The sequence below is a fragment of the Littorina saxatilis genome, linkage group LG1, assembly GCF_037325665.1.
Source record: "Littorina saxatilis isolate snail1 linkage group LG1, US_GU_Lsax_2.0, whole genome shotgun sequence".
Classification (NCBI taxonomy): domain Eukaryota; kingdom Metazoa; phylum Mollusca; class Gastropoda; order Littorinimorpha; family Littorinidae; genus Littorina; species Littorina saxatilis.
In genome coordinates this window covers 2,585,566-2,598,635 of record NC_090245.1, presented here as the reverse complement: position 1 = coordinate 2,598,635, position 13,070 = coordinate 2,585,566, and the positions used below count along the sequence as shown (strand labels likewise).

At 51.9% G+C, this 13,070-nt stretch overlaps 1 protein-coding gene across 1 annotated transcript in view; it reads left to right on the top strand.

The window, feature by feature from the left end:
• LOC138959333 (neural-cadherin-like) overlaps window positions 1–13,070 on the top strand; it is a 77,299-nt gene that overhangs the window by 7,401 nt on the left and 56,828 nt on the right. The window contains exons 6-7 of the mRNA XM_070330765.1: window positions 10,401–10,654; window positions 12,546–12,721. Coding sequence (XP_070186866.1) covers window positions 10,401–10,654; window positions 12,546–12,721 — 430 coding nt within the window. The remainder of the gene's footprint in view (window positions 1–10,400; window positions 10,655–12,545; window positions 12,722–13,070) is intronic.

Below are 13,070 nucleotides of genomic sequence, written 5' to 3'. Positions count from 1 at the left end.
GTGTCCTTGTTGACTGTGCTGATGCCTGTCTCTAACTCAGCGCTGTGTCCTTGTTGGCTTTACTGATGCCTGTCTCTAACTCAGCGCTGTGTCCTTGTTGACTATGCTGATGCCTGTCTTTAACTCAGCGCTGTGTCCTTGTTCACTGTGCTGATGCCTGTCTCTAACTCAGTGCTGTGTCCTTGTTGACTGTGCTGATGCCTATCTCTAACTCAGCGCTGTGTCCTTGTTGGCTGTGCTGATGCCTGTCTCTAACTCAGCGCTGTGTCCTTGTTGGCTTTACTGATGCCTGTCTTTAACTCAGCGCTGTGTCCTTGTTGGCTGTGCTGATGCCTGTCTTTAACTCAGCGCTGTGCCCTTGTCGGCTGTGCTGATGCCTGTCTCTAACTCAGCGCTGTGTCCTTGTTGACTATGCTGATGCCTGTCTTTAACTCAGCGCTGTGTCCTTGTTGACTATGCTGATGCCTGTCTTTAACTCAGCGCTGTGTCCTTGTTGGCTGTGCTGATGCCTGTCTCTAACTCAGCGCTGTGTCCTTGTTGACTATGCTGATGCCTGTCTCTAACTCAACGCTATGTCCTTGTTGACTGTGCTGATGCCTGTCTCTAACTCAGCGCTGTGTCCTTGTTGGCTGTGCTGATGCCTGTCTCTAACTCAGCGCTGTGTCCTTGTTGGCTTTACTGATGCCTGTCTCTAACTCAGCGCTGTGTCCTTGTTGACTGTGCTGATGCCTGTCTCTAACACAGCGCTGTGTCCTTGTTGGTTGTGCTGATGCCTGTCTCTAACTCAGCGCTGTGTCCTTGTTGGCTGTGCTGATGCCTGTCTTTAACTCAGCGCTGTGTCCTTGTTGGCTGTGCTGATGCCTGTCTCTAACTCAGCGCTGTGTCCTTGTTGACTATGCTGATGCCTGTCTTTAACTCAGCGCTGTGTCCTTGTTGACTATGCTGATGCCTGTCTCTAACTCAGCGCTGTGTCCTTGTTGGCTGTGCTGATGCCTGTCTCTAACTCAGCGCTGTGTCCTTGTTGGCTGTGCTGATGCCTGTCTCTAACTCAGCGCTGTGTCCTTGTTGGCTATGCTGATGTCTGTCTCTAACTCAGCGCTGTGTCCTTGTTGACTGTGCTGATTCCTGTCTTTAACTCAGCGCTGTGTCCTTGTTGGCTTTACTGATGCCTGTCTCTAACTCAGCGCTGTGTCCTTGTTGGCTGTGCTGATGCCTGTCTCTAACTCAGCGCTGTGTCTTTGTTGGCTGTGCTGATGCCTGTCTCTAACTCAGCGCTGTGTCCTTGTTGGCTGTGCTGATGCCTGTCTCTAACTCAGCGCTGTGTCCTTGTTGACTATGCTGATGCCTGTCTTTAACTCAGCGCTGTGTCCTTGTTGACTGTGCTGATGCCTGTCTTTAACTCAGCGCTGTGTCCTTGTTGACTGTGCTGATGCCTGTCTCTAACTCAGCGCTGTGTCCTTGTTGGCTGTGCTGATGCCTGTCTTTAACTCAGCGCTGTGTCCTTGTTGGCTGTGCTGATGCCTGTCTTTAACTCAGCGCTGTGTCCTTGTTGGCTGTGCTGATGCCTGTCTTTAACTCAGCGCTGTGTCCTTGTTGGCTGTGCTGATGCCTGTCTCTAACTCAGCGCTGTGTCCTTGTTGGCTGTGCTGATGCCTGTCTTTAACTCAGCGCTGTGTCCTTGTTGGCTGTGCTGATGCCTGTCTTTAACTCAGCGCTGTGTCCTTGTTGGCTGTGCTGATGCCTGTCTTTAACTCAACGCTGTGTCCTTGTTGGCTGTGCTGATGCCTGTCTCTAACTCAACGCTGTGTCCTTGTTGGCTGTGCTGATGCCTGTCTCTAACTCAGCGCTGTGTCCTTGTTGGCTGTGCTGATGCCTGTCTTTAACTCAGCGTTGTGTCCTTGTTGGCTGTGCTGATGCCTGTCTTTAACTCAGCGCTGTGTCCTTGTTGGCTGAGCTGATGCGAGGCTCTAACTCAGCGCTGTGTCCTTGTTGGCTGTGCTGATGCCTGTCTCTAACTCAGCGCTGTGTCCTTGTTGGCTGAGCTGATGCGAGGCTCTAACTCAGCGCTGTGTCCTTGTTGGCTGTGCTGATGCCTGTCTTTAACTCAGCGCTGTGTCCTTGTTGGCTGTGCTGATGCCTGTCTTTAACTCAGCGCTGTGTCCTTGTTGGCTGAGCTGATGCGAGGCTCTAACTCAGCGCTGTGTCCTTGTTGGCTGTGCTGATGCCTGTCATTTAACTCAGCGCTGTGTCCTTGTTGGCTGAGCTGATGCGAGGCTCTAACTCAGCGCTGTGTCCTTGTTGGCTGTGCTGATGCCTGTCTCTAACTCAGCGCTGTGTCCTTGTTGACTGTGCTGATGCCTGTCTCTAACTCAGCGCTGTGTCCTTGTTGGCTGTGCTGATGCGAGGCTCTAACTCAACGCTGTGTCCTTGTTGGCTGTGCTGATGCCTGTATCTAACTCAGCGCTGTGTCCTTGTTGGCTGTGCTGATGCCTGTCTCTAACTCAGCGCTGTGTCCTTGTTGGCTGTGCTGATGCCTGTCTCTAACTCAGCGCTGTGTCCTTGTTGGCTGTGCTGATGCCTGTCTCTAACTCAGCGCTGTGTCCTTGTTGGCTGTGCTGATGCGAGGCTCTAACTCAGCGCTGTGTCCTTGTTGGCTGTGCTGATGCGAGGCTCTAACTCAGCGCTGTGTCCTTGTTGGCTGGGCTGATGCGAGACTCTAACTCAGCGCTGTGTCCTTGTTGGCTATGCTGATGCGAGACTCTAACTCAGCGCTGTGTCCTTGTTGGCTATGCTGATGCGAGACTCTAACTCAGCGCTGTGTCCTTGTTGGCTGGGCTGATGCCTGTCTCTAACTCAGCGCTGTGTCCTTGTTGGCTGTGCTGATGCCTGTCTCTAACTCAGCGCTGTGTCCTTGTTGGCTGAGCTGATGCGAAGCTCTAACTCAGCGCTGTGTCCTTGTTGGCTGTGCTGATGCCTGTCTTTAACTCAGCGTGTCCTTGTTGGCTGAGCTGATGCGAGGCTCTAACTCAGCGCTGTGTCCTTGTTGGCTGTGCTGATGCCTGTCTTTAACTCAGCGCTGTGTCCTTGTTGGCTGAGCTGATGCGAAGCTCTAACTCAGCGCTGTGTCCTTGTTGGCTGTGCTGATGCCTGTCTTTAACTCAGCGTGTCCTTGTTGGCTGAGCTGATGCGAGGCTCTAACTCAGCGCTGTGTCCTTGTTGGCTGTGCTGATGCCTGTCTCTAACTCAGCGCTGTGTCCTTGTTGGCTGTGCTGATGCCTGTCTTTAACTCAGCGCTTTGTCCTTGTTGGCTGTGCTGATGCCTGTCTTTAACTCAGCGCTGTGTCCTTGTTGGCTGTGCTGATGCCTGTCTCTAACTCAGCGCTGTGTCCTTGTTGGCTGTGCTGATGCCTGTCTCTAACTCAGCGCTGTGTCCTTGTTGGCTGAGCTGATGCGAGGCTCTAACTCAGCGCTGTGTCCTTGTTGGCTGTGCTGATGCCTGTCTCTAACTCAGCGCTGTGTCCTTGTTGGCTGTGCTGATGCCTGTCTCTAACTCAGCGCTGTGTCCTTGTTGGCTGTGCTGATGCCTGTCTCTAACTCAGCGCTGTGTCCTTGTTGGCTGTGCTGATGCGAGGCTCTAACTCAGCGCTGTGTCCTTGTTGGCTGTGCTGATGCCTGTCTTTAACTCAGCGCTGTGTCCTTGTTGGCTGGGCTGATGCCTGTCTTTAACTCAGCGCTGTGTCCTTGTTGGCTGTGCTGATGCCTGTCTTTAACTCAGCGCTGTGTCCTTGTTGGCTGTGCTGATGCCTGTCTTTAACTCAGCGCTGTGTCCTTGTTGGCTGTGCTGATGCCTGTCTTTAACTCAGCGCTGTGTCCTTGTTGGCTGTGCCGATGCCTGTCTTTAACTCAGCGCTGTGTCCTTGTTGGCTGTGCTGATGCCTGTCTCTAACTCAGCGCTGTGTCCTTGTTGGTTGTGCTGATGCCTGTCTCTAACTCAGCGCTGTGTCCTTGTTGGCTGAGCTGATGCGAGGCTCTAACTCAGCGCTGTGTCCTTGTTGGCTGTGCTGATGCCTGTCTTTAACTCAGCGCTGTGTCCTTGTTGGCTGTGCTGATGCCTGTCTTTAACTCAACGCTGTGTCCTTGTTGGCTGTGCTGATGCCTGTCTCTAACTCAACGCTGTGTCCTTGTTGGCTGTGCTGATGCCTGTCTTTAACTCAGCGCTGTGTCCTTGTTGGCTGGGCTGATGCGAGGCTCTAACTCAGCGCTGTGTCCTTGTTGGCTGTGCTGATGCCTGTCTTTAACTCAGCGCTGTGTCCTTGTTGGCTGTGCTGATGCGAGGCTCTAACTCAGCGCTGTGTCCTTGTTGGCTGTGCTGATGCCTGTCTCTAACTCAGCGCTGTGTCCTTGTTGGCTGTGCTGATGCGAGGCTCTAACTCAGCGCTGTGTCCTTGTTGGCTGTGCTGATGCCTGTCTCTAACTCAGCGCTGTGTCCTTGTTGGCTGTGCTGATGCGAGGCTCTAACTCAGCGCTGTGTCCTTGTTGGCTGTGCTGATGCCTGTCTTTAACTCAACGCTGTGTCCTTGTTGGCTGAGCTGATGCGAGGCTCTAACTCAACGCTGTGTCCTTGTTGGCTGTGCTGATGCCTGTCTCTAACTCAGCGCTGTGTCCTTGTTGGCTGTGCTGATGCCTGTCTCTAACTCAGCGCTGTGTCCTTGTTGGCTGTGCTGATGCCTGTCTCTAACTCAGCGCTGTGTCCTTGTTGGCTGTGCTGATGCCTGTCTCTAACTCAGCGCTGTGTCCTTGTTGGCTGTGCTGATGCGAGGCTCTAACTCAGCGCTGTGTCCTTGTTGGCTGGGCTGATGCCTGTCTCTAACTCAGCGCTGTGTCCTTGTTGACTGTGCTGATGCGAGACTCTAACTCAGCGCTGTGTCCTTGTTGGCTGTGCTGATGCCTGTCTCTAACTCAGCGCTGTGTCCTTGTTGGCTGTGCTGATGCCTGTCTCTAACTCAGCGCTGTGTCCTTGTTGGCTGTGCTGATGCCTGTCTCTAACTCAGCGCTGTGTCCTTGTTGGCTGTGCTGATGCGAGGCTCTAACTCAGCGCTGTTTCCTTGTTGGCTGTGCTGATGCCTGTCTCTAACTCAGCGCTGTGTCCTTGTTTGCTGTGCTGATGCCTGTCTCTAACTCAGCGCTGTGTCCTTGTTGACTATGCTGATGCCTGTCTTTAACTCAGCGCTGTGTCCTTGTTGGCTGTGCTGATGCCTGTCTTTAACTCAGCTCTGTGTCCTTGTTGGCTTTACTGATGCCTGTCTTTAACTCAGCGCTGTGTCCTTGTTGACTATGCTGATGCCTGTCTTTAACTCAGGGCTGTTTTCTTGTTGGCTGTGCTGATGCGAGGCTCTAACTCAGCGCTGTGTCCATGTTGACTGTGCTGATGCCTGTCTTTAACTCAGCGCTGTGTCCTTGTTGACTATGCTGATGCCTGTCTTTAACTCAGGGCTGTTTTCTTGTTGGCTGTGCTGATGCGAGGCTCTAACTCAGCGCTGTGTCCATGTTGACTGTGCTGATGCCTGTCTTTAACTCAGCGCTGTGTCCTTGTTGGCTGTGCTGATGCGAGGCTCTAACTCAGCGCTGTGTCCTTGTTGGCTGTGCTGATGCCTGTCTTTAACTCAGCGCTGTGTCCTTGTTGGCTGTGCTGATGCCTGTCTCTAACTCCGCGCTGTGTCCTTGTTGGCTGTGCTGATGCCTGTCTCTAACTCAGCGCTGTGTCCTTGTTGGCTGAGCTGATGCGAGGCTCTAACTCAGCGCTGTGTCCTTGTTGGCTGTGCTGATGCCTGTCTCTAACTCAGCGCTGTGTCCTTGTTGGCTGTGCTGATGCCTGTCTTTAACTCAGCGCTGTGTCCTTGTTGGCTGTGCTGATGCGAGGCTCTAACTCAGCGCTGTGTCCTTGTTGGCTGTGCTGATGCCTGTCTCTAACTCAGCGCTGTGTCCTTGTTGGCTGTGCTGATGCCTGTCTTTAACTCAGCGCTGTGTCCTTGTTGGCTGTGCTGATGCGAGGCTCTAACTCAGCGCTGTGTCCTTGTTGGCTGTGCTGATGCCTGTCTCTAACTCAGCGCTGTGTCCTTGTTGGCTGTGCTGATGCCTGTCTCTAACTCAGCGCTGTGTCCTTGTTGGCTGTGCTGATGCGAGGCTCTAACTCAGCGCTGTGTCCTTGTTGGCTGTGCTGATGCCTGTCTTTAACTCAGCGCTGTGTCCTTGTTGGCTGTGCTGATGCCTGTCTTTAACTCAGCGCTGTGTCCTTGTTGGCTGTGCTGATGCCTGTCTCTAACTCAGCGCTGTGTCCTTGTTGGCTGTGCTGATGCCTGTCTCTAACTCAGCGCAGTGTCCTTGTTGGCTGAGCTGATGCGAGGCTCTAACTCAGCGCTGTGTCCTTGTTGGCTGTGCTGATGCCTGTCTTTAACTCAGCGCTGTGTCCTTGTTGGCTGTGCTGATGCCTGTCTTTAACTCAGCGCTGTGTCCTTGTTGGCTGTGCTGATGCCTGTCTCTAACTCAGCGCTGTGTCCTTGTTGGCTGTGCTGATGCCTGTCTTTAACTCAGCGCTGTGTCCTTGTTGGCTGGGCTGATGCTAGGCTTTAACTCAGCGCTGTGTCCTTGTTGGCTGTGCTGATGCCTGTCTTTAACTCAGCGCTGTGTCCTTGTTGGCTGGGCTGATGCGAGACTCTAACTCAGCGCTGTGTCCTTGTTGGCTGTGCTGATGCCTGTCTTTAACTCAGCGCTGTGTCCTTGTTGGCTGTGCTGATGCCTGTCTTTAACTCAGCGCTGTGTCCTTGTTGGCTGGGCTGATGCGAGACTCTAACTCAGCGCTGTGTCCTTGTTGGCTGGGCTGATGCGAGACTTTAACTCAGCGCTGTGTCCTTGTTGGCTGTGCTGATGCCTGTCTTTAACTCAGCGCTGTGTCCTTGTTGGTTGTGCTGATGCGAGGCTCTAACTCAGCGCTGTGTCCTTGTTGGCTGTGCTGATGCCTGTCTTTAACTCAGCGCTGTGTCCTTGTTGGCTGGGCTGATGCCTGTCTTTAACTCAGCGCTGTGTCCTTGTTGGCTGTGCTGATGCCTGTCTTTAACTCAGCGCTGTGTCCGTGTTGGCTGGGCTGATGCCTGTCTTTAACTCAGCGCTGTGTCCTTGTTGGCTGTGCTGATGCCTGTCTTTAACTCAGCGCTGTGTCCGTGTTGGCTGTGCTGATGCCTGTCTTTAACTCAGCGCTGTGTCCTTGTTGGCTGGGCTGATGCGAGGCTCTAACTCAGCGCTGTGTCCTTGTTGGCTGTGCTGATTCCTGTCTTTAACTCAGCGCTGTGTCCTTGTTGGCTGTGCTGATGCCTGTCTTTAACTCAGCGCTGTGTCCTTGTTGGCTGTGCTGATTCCTGTCTTTAACTCAGCGCTGTGTCCTTGTTGGCTGTGCTGATGCCTGTCTTTAACTCAGCGCTGTGTCCTTGTTGGCTGTGCTGATGCGAGACTTTAACTCAGCGCTGTGTCCTTGTTGGCTGGGCTGATGCGAGACTTTAACTCAGCGCTGTGTCCTTGTTGGCTGTGCTGATGCCTGTCTTTAACTCAGCGCTGTGTCCTTGTTGGCTGTGCTGATGCCTGTCTTTAACTCAGCGCTGTGTCCTTGTTGGCTGTGCTGATGCGAGACTTTAACTCAGCGCTGTGTCCTTGTTGGCTGTGCTGATGCCTGTCTCTAACTCAGCGCTGTGTCCTTGTTGGCTGTGCTGATGCCTGTCTTTAACTCAGCGCTGTGTCCTTGTTGGCTGGGCTGATGCGAGACTTTAACTCAGCGCTGTGTCCTTGTTGGCTGTGCTGATGCCTGTCTTTAACTCAGCGTTGTGTCCTTGTTGGCTGGGCTGATGCGAGACTTTAACTCAGCGCTGTGTCCTTGTTGGCTGTGCTGATGCCTGTCTTTAACTCAGCGCTGTGTCCTTGTTGGCTGTGCTGATGCCTGTCTTTAACTCAGCGCTGTGTCCTTGTTGGCTGTGCTGATGCGAGACTTTAACTCAGCGCTGTGTCCTTGTTGGCTGTGCTGATGCCTGTCTCTAACTCAGCGCTGTGTCCTTGTTGGCTGTGCTGATGCCTGTCTTTAACTCAGCGCTGTGTCCTTGTTGGCTGTGCTGATGCCTGTCTTTAACTCAGCGCTGTGTCCTTGTTGGCTGTGCTGATGCCTGTCTTTAACTCAGCGCTGTGTCCTTGTTGGCTGGGCTGATGCGAGGCTTTAACTCAGCGCTGTGTCCTTGTTGGCTGTGCTGATGCGAGGCTTTAACTCAGCGCTGTGTCCTTGTTGGCTGTGCTGATGCTAGGCTTTAACTCAGCGCTGTGTCCTTGTTGGCTGTGCTGATGCCTGTCTTTAACTCAGCTCTGTGTCCTTGTTGGCTTTACTGATGCCTGTCTTTAACTCAGCGCTGTGTCCTTGTTGGCTGTGCTGATGCCTGTCTCTAACTCAGCGCTGTGTCCTTGTTGGCTGTGCTGATGCCTGTCTTTAACTCAGCGCTGTGTCCTTGTTGGCTGTGCTGATGCGAGACTCTAACTCAGCGCTGTGTCCTTGTTGGCTGGGCTGATGCCTGTCTCTAACTCAGCGCTGTGTCCTTGTTGGCTGGGCTGATGCCTGTCTCTAACTCAGCGCTGTGTCCTTGTTGGCTGTGCTGATGCCTGTCTTTAACTCAGCGCTGTGTCCTTGTTGGCTGGGCTGATGCGAGACTCTAACTCAGCGCTGTGTCCTTGTTGGCTGTGCTGATGCCTGTCTTTAACTCAGCGCTGTGTCCTTGTTGGCTGTGCTGATGTGAGACTCTAACTCAGCGCTGTGTCCTTGTTGGCTGTGCTGATGCGAGACTCTAACTCAACGCTGTGTCCTTGTTGGCTGTGCTGATGCGAGACTCTAACTCAGCGCTGTGTCCTTGTTGGCTGGGCTGATGCGAGACTCTAACTCAGCGCTGTGTCCTTGTTGGCTGTGCTGATGCCTGTCTTTAACTCAGCGCTGTGTCCTTGTTGGCTGTGCTGATGCCTGTCTTTAACTCAGCGCTGTGTCCTTGTTGGCTGTGCTGATGCGAGACTCTAACTCAGCGCTGTGTCCTTGTTGGCTGTGCTGATGCCTGTCTTTAACTCAGCGCTGTGTCCTTGTTGGCTGTGCTGATGCCTGTCTTTAACTCAGCGCTGTGTCCTTGTTGGCTGTGCTGATGCCTGTCTTTAACTCAGCGCTGTGTCCTTGTTGGCTGTGCTGATGCCTGTCTTTAACTCAGCGCTGTGTCCTTGTTGGCTGTGCTGATGCCTGTCTTTAACTCAGCGCTGTGTCCTTGTTGGCTGTGCTGATGCCTGTCTTTAACTCAGCGCTGTGTCCTTGTTGACTATGCTGATGCCTGTCTTTAACTCAGCGCTGTGTCCTTGTTGGCTGTGCTGATGCCTGTCTTTAACTCAGCGCTGTGTCCTTGTTGGCTGTGCTGATGCCTGTCTTTAACTCAGCGCTGTGTCCTTGTTGGCTGTGCTGATGCCTGTCTCTAACTCAGCGCTGTGTCCTTGTTGGCTGTGCTGATGCCTGTCTTTAACTCAGCGCTGTGTCCTTGTTGGCTGTGCTGATGCCTGTCTCTAACTCAGCGCTGTGTCCTTGTTGGCTGTGCTGATGCCTGTCTCTAACTCAGCGCTGTGTCCTTGTTGGCTGTGCTGATGCCTGTCTTTAACTCAGCGCTGTGTCCTTGTTGGCTGTGCTGATGCCTGTCTCTAACTCAGCGCTGTGTCCTTGTTGGCTGTGCTGATGCCTGTCTCTAACTCAGCGCTGTGTCCTTGTTGGCTGTGCTGATGCGAGACTCTAACTCAGCGCTGTGTCCTTGTTGACTGGGCTGATGCGAGACTCTAACTCAGCGCTGTGTCCTTGTTGGCTGGGCTGATGCGAGACTCTAACTCAGCGCTGTGTCCTTGTTGGCTGTGCTGATGCCTGTCTCTAACTCAGCGCTGTGTCCTTGTTGGCTGTGCTGATGCCTGTCTTTAACTCAGCGCTGTGTCCTTGTTGACTGTGCTGATGCGAGACTCTAACTCAGCGCTGTGTCCTTGTTGGCTGTGCTGATGCCTGTCTCTAACTCAGCGCTGTGTCCTTGTTGGCTGTGCTGATGCCTGTCTCTAACTCAGCGCTGTGTCCTTGTTGGCTGGGCTGATGCCTGTCTCTAACTCAGCGCTGTGTCCTTGTTGGCTGTGCTGATGCCTGTCTCTAACTCAGCGCTGTGTCCTTGTTGGCTGTGCTGATGCCTGTCTCTAACTCAGCGCTGTGTCCTTGTTGACTATGCTGATGCCTGTCTTTAACTCAGGGCTGTTTTCTTGTTGGCTGTGCTGATGCGAGGCTCTAACTCAGCGCTGTGTCCATGTTGACTGTGCAGACCGCTGGACTATGACCGCAAGGAGGGAGCCTTCTACAAATTCACGGTGGTGGCCAAGGACCGCGGAACGCCCCCCAGGTCGGCGTCGTCCAGTGTGCAGGTGACCGTGACCAACATCAACGACGAGGCGCCAGAGTTCACCATCCCGGACGGAGTGGAGTACCGGGTGTTGGAAAACGCTGCCGTCAACCACGTCATCACTCAGATACAGGCCACAGACAAAGACGGGGATGTCGTGACCTACAGCTTTAGATGTGAGTGTGCAGTGGTGTGTAGTGTGGAAGTGGTTGTAGCCAAAGATATCCAGTATGTAGTGGTGTGTAGTGTGGTAGTGGTTGTAGCCAAAGATATCCAGTATGTAGTGGTGTGTAGTGTGGAAGTGGTTGTAGCCAAAGATATCCAGTATGTAGTGGTGTGTAGTGTGGAAGTGGTTGTAGCCAAAGATATCCAGTATGTAGTGGTGTGTAGTGTGGAAGTGGTTGTAGCCAAAGATATCCAGTATGTAGTGGTGTGTAGTGTGGACGTGGTTGTAGCCAAAGATATCCAGTATGTAGTGGTGTGTAGTGTGGAAGTCTGGGTGGCCGAGTGGTAAAGCACTTGCGCTCGGAAGCGAGAGGTTGCGAGTTCGACCCTGGGTCAGGGCGTTAGCAATTTTCTACCCCCTTTCCTAACCTAGGTGGTGGGTTCAAGTGCTAGTCTTTCGGATGAGACGAAAAACCGAGGTCCCTTCGTGTACACTACATTGGGGTGTGCACGTTAAAGATCCCACGATTAACCGGCACGGTTGGCCTAGTGGTAAGGCGTCCGCCCCGTGATCGGGAGGTCGTGGGTTCGAACCCCGGCCGGGTCATACTAAGACTTTAAAATTGGCAATCTAGTGGCTGCTCCGCCTGGCGTCTGGCATTATGGGGTTAGTGCTAGGACTGGTTGGTCCGGTGTCAGAATAATGTGACTGGGTGAGACATGAAGCCTGTGCTGCGACTTCTGTCTTGTGTGTGGCGCACGTTAAATGTCAAAGCAGCACCGCCCTGATATGGCCCTTCGTGGTCGGCTGGGCGTTAAGCAAACAAACAAACAAACAAATCCCACGATTGACAAAAGGGTCTTTCCTGGCAAAATTGTATAGGCATAGATAAAAATGTCCACCAAAATACCCGTGTGACTTGGAATAATAGGCCGTGAAAAGTAGGATATGCGCTGAAATGGCTGCGATCTGCTGGCCGATGTGAATGCGTGATGTATTGTGTAAAAAAAATTCCATCTCACACGGCATAAATAAATCCCTGCGCCTTGAATTCGTGTGTTGAGATATGTGCGCGATATAAATTGCATAAAATAAGTAAATCCCTGCGCTTAGAACTGTACCCACGGAATACGTGCGATGTAAGCTTCATATTGATTGATTGATTGATAGCCAAAGATATCCAGTATGTAGTGGTGTGTAGTGTGGTAGTGGTTGTAGCCAAAGATATCCAGTATGTAGTGGTGTGTAGTGTGGACGTGGTTGTTGCCAAAGATATCCAGTATGTAGTGGTGTGTAGTGTGGAAGTGGTTGTAGCCAAAGATATCCAGTATGTAGTGGTGTGTAGTGTGGACGTGGTTGTAGCCAAAGATATCCAGTATGTAGTGGTGTGTAGTGTGGAAGTGGTTGTAGCCAAAGATATCCAGTATGTAGTGGTGTGTAGTGTGGAAGTGGTTGTAGCCAAAGATATCCAGTAATGAGTATGTAGTGGTGTGTAGTGTGGTAATGGTTGTAGCCAAAGATATCCAGTATGTAGTGGTGTGTAGTGTGGTAGTGGTTGTGGCCAAAGATGCAGTATATAGTGGTGTGTAGTGTGGTAGTGGTGGTGGCCAAAGATATCCAGTATGTAGTGGTATGTCGTGTGGTAGTGGTTGTAGCCAAAGATATCCAGCACATAAAAACATTTTTTGAAATGAAACATGACAGTAAAGAAGTGAACTTAAATGGATATGTCAAGAAGAATTTTACAAAGATAAGTAAGTTTTTGAGAAATGTTCAAAGAATAAATCTTGGTCTGTCACGGCATGTGCTTTGTACTTGGTTCTTGTCCTGTAATCAGTTGAATATTCCGTGAAACGATCTCTGATTTCTGGAGTGTCACATGTGCACTGTGTCTATTTTAGCGGGGTCCCAGAACGACGGAAAATTCGAGATTGCCCGGCAGACGGGGCTGATCAAGCTGACCCAGACCATCCAGCCGGCTGATGACCGTTTCATGCTGGTCATCCTGGCGCGAGATGACGGCAGCTGCTGTGGAGGGGGGACCACTCTTTCCAGTTCTGTCACCATCTACGTGCAGGTGACATTTATGTTCCCTTTTTTTTGCTGAAAGCTTTTGTTGTTGTTGTTGTTGTTGTTGTTGTTGTTGTTGTTGTTGTTGTTGTTGTTGTTGTTGTTGTTGTTGTTGTTGTTGTTGTTGTTGTTGTTGTCTGTTGTTTTGTTATTCCATATTAGAAATACTCAGTTCCTTTTCAAAAGGATAATCAGAAGTTTATCAGAAGGGGTTCCAAAGCGCCCTTTGATAGTAAGGTCTTAGTGAAACCTGTGAAAGTTAAAGGCACATCGCTTTGTGTGAAAGCATCTAAGATCTGGCCAGGCATTTACATGGGATACGACTATCCTTCCATTTGGGCACATGCCAAAAGTCA